The 5,880-nt window shown below is 37.9% G+C and overlaps 1 protein-coding gene across 1 annotated transcript; it reads left to right on the forward strand.

Moving 5' to 3' along the window:
* Positions 1–337: 337 nt before the first annotated feature.
* Positions 338–2,463, forward strand: LOC107058141 (uncharacterized). The gene is made up of 4 exons (XM_015303501.1): positions 338–806; positions 925–1,015; positions 1,129–1,509; positions 1,659–2,463. Exons 1-4 carry the CDS (start codon positions 338–340, stop codon positions 2,461–2,463), a joined length of 1,746 nt encoding a protein of 581 aa, XP_015158987.1.
* Positions 2,464–5,880: the final 3,417 nt, after the last annotated feature.

Genomic DNA, 5,880 nt, shown 5'->3' on the forward strand with positions numbered 1-5,880 from the left:
TATACTCAAGGAATATAGGGATGTCTTAGTTTGGAGTTATAAAGAAATGCCTGGATTGAATCCTAAAGTAGCGGTCCATCAGTTGGCAGTCAAAAATGGTTCTCGTCCTATTAAGCAAGCTCAAAGACGTTTTAGGCCAGACTTGGTTCTGTTGATAGAGAATGAAGTTAACAAATTCATTGAGGCAGGCTTTATTCGTGAGGTCAAATATCCTACATGGATGTCAAGTATTGTTCCTGTGAGGAAGAAGAATGGTCAAATTCGAGTTTGTGTTGACTTTAGAGATCTCAATAATGCATGACCTAAAGATGAGTTTCCTCTTCCCATTCCGGAGCTGATGATTGATGCCACCACTGGTTATGAGGCGATGTCATTCATGGACGGTTCTTCTAGCTATAATCAAATCCGCATGGCACCAAAGGATGAAGAATTCACCGCATTTCGCACACCTAAGGGTATTTATTACTACAAAGTGATGCCATTTGGTTTAAAGAATGCTGGTGCCACATATCAAGGGGCTATGCAAAATATATTTGATGACTTACTCCATAAAAATATTGAATGTTATGTTGATGACTTGGTGGCAAAGTTGATAAAAAGGGTTGATCATTTGAAAGACTTAAGAATGGTGTTTGAGTTGCTCCGAAGATATCAACTAAGAATGAATCCATTGAAATGTACCTTCAGAGTTACTTCTGGAAAGTTCCTTGGCTTTATTGTGAGACATCGAGGAATTGAAATTGATCAAGCCAGAGTTGATGCAATATCGAAGATGCCTGATCCTCAAAATATTCATGAGTTAAAAAGTCTCTAAGGAAAGTTAGCCTAGTTGAGGAAATTCATTTCAAAACTAGCGGGAAGATGGCAACCATTCGGTCATCTCATGAAGAAAGGTGCTTCTTTTAATTGGGACCAAACATGTAGCAATGCCTTTAAAAGTATCAAATAAACCTCCAGTTTTGGCAACCCCTATACCTGGAAAGCCATTGATACTCTACATTGCGGCACAAGAAAGGTCTGTAGGAGCCTTGCTAGCTCAAGAGAATAGTGAAGGCAAAGAAAACTCTCTTTATTACTTAAGTAGAACAATGATGCCGAATGAGCTAAACTATTCGCCAATTGAAAAAGTTGTGACTTGGCACTTGTCTTCTCAATTCAAAAGATGAAGCATTATTTTCGAGCACATGTTGTCCACCTCATTTCTAGAGCAAATCCCATCAAGTTTGTTATGTCAAAACCTGTCCTTAGTGACCGACTAGCAAGATGGTACCTCCAATTCCAACAATTTGAGATTGTGTACATCCTTCAGAAAGTTGTGAAGGGGCAAGCATTAGCGGATTTCTTGGTAGACCATCCGATACCCGATGATTGGGAGTTAATTGATGATCTTCCTGATGAAGATGCGATGTCTAATGAAATTCAACCTCCTTGGAAAATGTACTTTAATGGGGCTGCACATCGTGGTAGAGCTGGCGCTGACATAGTGTTCATCACTTCGCAAGAAGAGATGTATCCTTTACTTTGAAGCAATGTTGCTCTAATAATGTCGCTGAATACCAAGCGTTGATACTTGGACTTGAGATGGTCGTCGACATGAAGCAATTACACTTACAAGTCTTTGGTGACTCTCAATTGGTGATCAACTAACTCTTGGGAAGTTATGAGGTGAAGAAACCCAAATTGCGTCATTATCATGACTATGCTCAAAGGTTGATAGGATGGCTTAGAGATGTAACCCTTCAACATGTACGTAGAACGGAAAATAAGAAAACTGATGCATTGGCTTCCCTAGCTTCAACGCTAACCCTTTCTGATCAAATGCAAGTTACTATTTGTCAAAGATGGATAGTACCACCGCCAAATGAGGAAGAATATATAGAAAATGAGCTTGAGCACCTCGTTGCCATTTCTGAAGCCGTAAAGGAAGATTGGAGACAACCCATTATTGATTACATGTGTTATGGAATACTTCTAGAAAATCTAAGGAGAAGGACTCACATTCGTCGTAGTGCACCTCCCTTCTTTTACTACAAGGACACATTATATAAAAGATCATTTGAGGGTATACTATTACGATGTTTGGGAGAGGAAGAACCAATTCAAGCTCTGCAAGAAGCACACTCAGGAGTATGTGGATCACATCAATCTGGACCGAAACTCCACTTTCACATAAAGAGGATGGGGTATTATTGGCCAACTATGGTGAAGGATTGCTTAGAATATGCTCGGACGTGTGGCGCTTGCCAATTTCATGCGAATTTCATACATCAGCCACCCGAAGTATTGCACCCAACTATTGCATCTTGGCCATTTGACGCTTGGGGATTGGATGTTGTGGGGCCACTACCAAAATATTCTGGTGGACACTTGTACATCTTGGCTGCAACAGATTGCTTCTCAAAATGGGTTGAAGTTGTCGCTCTTAAAGAAGTGAAGAAAGAGAATGTTGCAAATTTTATCTGAGTGAATATCATATATCGCTTTGGCATCCCTCGCTACATATTAACAGACAATGGCAAGCCATTTGATAACAAGTTAATGAACAAAATTTGTGATCTCTTTGGCTTCAAGCAACGTAAATCTTCTATGTATCATGTTGCCGCCAATGGTCTTGCTGAAGCATTCAATAAGACTCTATGCAACCTCCTGAACAAAGTTGTCTCCAAGTCCAAACGGGATTGGCATGAAAGAATGGAAGAAGCTTTGTGGGTATATAGGACAACATACCGCACTCCAACTCAAGCAACACCATATTCACTTGCTTTTGGAGTTGAACCAGTCCTGCCACTCGAGCACCAAATACCTTCCTTAAGACTTGCTATTCAAGAAGGGCTCACTGAAGAAGAAAATGCTTGATTGCGTCTTGCTGAGTTAGAAGCACTTGATGAAAAGAGGCTAGAAGACCAGCAAAATCTTGAATGTTATCAAGCTCGAATATCTCGTGCTTTCAATAAGAAGGTTCGCTTGAGGTGCTTCCAAGTTGGAGAGCAAGTTCTTGCGGTAAGAAAACTCATCATTACTTCGCACAAGTCTGGGGGAAAATTTACCTCAAAGTGGGATAGACCATATGTCGTACAAGAAGCATATTCACATGGTGCTTACAATCTTGTTGATGCAGATGGCGTAAGGATCGGTCCTATTAATGCCAAATTCTTAAAGAGGTACTACCCTTGAAGTAAGATTATGCTCCTTAAGGTACGAGCCTAAACTGCATGTCACTCCTGGCCCACAAGAGTATAAATTGTGTACGGCACAACAAAAAAAAACAAAAAAATCACTCACTCCCCAAAACTACGTTGTGACTTGATCCTCTTCACTGAGATACGTAGGCGCTTAGAATATATCCTAAGTTCAGTTGCATGAGTGTCAAAAAATCAAATGTTCCCACTTGATCTGTCACATGACAGTCAAAGCAATAAGTATTTTATTTTATCTTTTGTCTCATCAAACTTTAGACTTGTCCGAAGTATTGATAGGTCAATGGAGGGGGAAAACCCTTATAAAATATGAGTTTCTTTAACAGTATGCTTGAAGTCTTTAAAATTAGCCAATTATGCAACTTGAAGTCTTTGAATCCTCTAAGTATACAAGTTGAAGTATTCGAATCTTGTAAGTGTGCAAGTAAGACTTCAAGTATGTAAGTAGAAGTCTCCAAATCCTCTAAATGTGCACATCGTTGAATTTCAATGCCTTAAGGTGGACGAGGTTTGTCCATTTGCACCTTAAGCTAGCCTTTTCGTGGATTTATCCTCAAGTGGATCTTTGAATTTCCATGCCTTAAGGTGGACAGATTTTTCCCTTTGCACCTTAAGCTTTTTATCCTTAAATGAATCATTAAATTTCTATGCCTCAAGGTGGACGAGATTTATCCCTTTGCACTTTAAGCTAGCCTCTTCACGAATTTATCCTTAGATGAATTTTGTTTTTTTTATGTCGTACACAGTTTATACTCTTGCGGGCCAGGAGTTACGAAAAAATTGTCATGCCTTAAGGTGGACATGATTTATCCCTTTGCACCTTAAGCTGACCTTTTCACGGGTTTAAATGAGCTTGACTCTTATTCTATGATGTCATTTTGAAATGGTTTGCCCTTAGTTCCTTAAAAAGATCTTTAAATTTCCATGCCTTAAGGTGGACAAGATTTGTCCCTTTGCGCCTTAAGCTGGCCTTTTCACGGGTTTATCCTTAAAAGATCTTTAAATTTCCATGCCTTAAAGTGGACAAGATTTGTCCCTTTGCACCTTAAGCTGACCTTTTCGTGGATTTATCCTTAAAAGGATCTTATAAAGCCTCCGGTTAGTGATCTTCAAGGTGGGGACGTTAAACACATCCCTTCACACCTTATGCTCAAGTATTTGGGATCTAGTAAAGCCTCCGGTTAGTGATTTTCAAGGTTGGGACGTTAAACACATCCCTTCACACCTTATGCTTAAGTATATGGGACCATGTAAAGCCTTGAGAGTAGTGTTTTTTTTCAAGGCGGGGACGTTAAACACATCCCTTCACACCTTATGCTTAAGTATTCAGGACCTAGTATTTTTTTTCAAGGCGGGGTCGTTAAATACAATATTCTAGTAAAGCCTCAAGTTAGTGATCTTCAAGGCGGGGACGTTAAAGACATCCCTCCACACCTTATGTTTAATTATTCGGGACCTTGTAAAGCCTTGAGAGTAGTATTTTTTTTCAAGGCGGGGACGTTAAACACAATATTCTAGTAAAGCCTCAAGTTAGTGATCTTCAAGGCGGGGACGTTAAAGACATCCCTCCTCAAGGCGGGGACGTTAAACACAAGTATTCTAGTAAAGCCTCAAGTTGGTTAAGTATTCGGGACCTTGTAACGCCTTGAGAGTAGTATTTTTTTTCAAGGCGGGGACGTTAAACACAATATTCTAGTAAAGCCTCAAGTTAGTGATTTTCAAGACGGGGACGTTAAACACATCCCTTCACACCTTAAAATCAAATTCTTGTGTTATGATAACTCTCCATTACATGGCTTCCAAAAAAAATAAAAAATAAAAAAAATATATATATATATATCAATCCATGACCTGCAAAAGAAATAAAAAAAAAAGAAGAGGACAACACGGAAAAAAAAAATGGAACGAAGTGAAAAAAAACACGTACCTTTATGCTCACGTGTTGCACTTCGAAGGTCTGTGAAAGAAAGAGAAGCTCGTAATGGCTAATGTTGAAAATAGAAAAACGCTAGCCTCTATTTATAGATTGTAATATGGGTTATGGCGGTGGAGGAATCCATATCCTATACCAATTTTAACTCTATTTTTAGATGTTAATACGGCATTGGAAGAATCCATATTTTATAACAATTATAACTCTTTTCTGCTTAAAATCCTAAAGAAGCATGGCAGTAGGAATTAAAAAATAAATAAATAAAAAGAAAAAAAAACGGCATAGTTATCCTTTTCGTGCTACATTTGGATTGCTGATTGGTAAAACAAACATCTAATTATCTTTTCTCCTAAATCTAATTGGTCAAGGATAATTGGAGGTTGGCAATATGATACTTAAATATCATTTCTATACTCCAATTACGCTGGAGTGTATACCAATAAAATAATCTAAAATGCATGGTATATAATTATCGTGTAATTAATACTTCAAGTTTAGTCTTCAGAAGATTAAATATTTTGACAAGACTTGAAGCAGGGGGCATTTGTAATCATTTAAAATTTATTAAATAAAAATTTATAAAATGATTCGGATTATATTAAATTCATGAATATATTAGTCCAAATAAATATTATGTGTTAATATAATTGGCCTAATTATTTGAGTCCAATAAATATGAATTTAATTAAAATCCAATTTAATTGATTTGGACTACAATAGATGAGCCCGATTTGCCAAGTCCAATTTCAT

The sequence above is a fragment of the Solanum tuberosum genome, unplaced genomic scaffold (genome assembly GCF_000226075.1).
Source record: "Solanum tuberosum cultivar DM 1-3 516 R44 unplaced genomic scaffold, SolTub_3.0 scf00448, whole genome shotgun sequence".
Classification (NCBI taxonomy): Eukaryota; Viridiplantae; Streptophyta; class Magnoliopsida; order Solanales; family Solanaceae; genus Solanum; species Solanum tuberosum.

Excerpts from the sequence above, each read along its gene's own strand:
- LOC107058141 (XM_015303501.1), top strand. The coding sequence starts at position 338 with ATGATTGATGCCACCACTGGTTATGAGGCGATGTCATTCATGGACGGT. Across the intron at positions 807-924 it reads AAATATTCATGAGTTAAAAA|CAATGCCTTTAAAAGTATCA; the intron begins GTCTCTAAGGAA and ends CCAAACATGTAG. Across the intron at positions 1,016-1,128 it reads TACATTGCGGCACAAGAAAG|TTGTGACTTGGCACTTGTCT; the intron begins GTCTGTAGGAGC and ends CAATTGAAAAAG.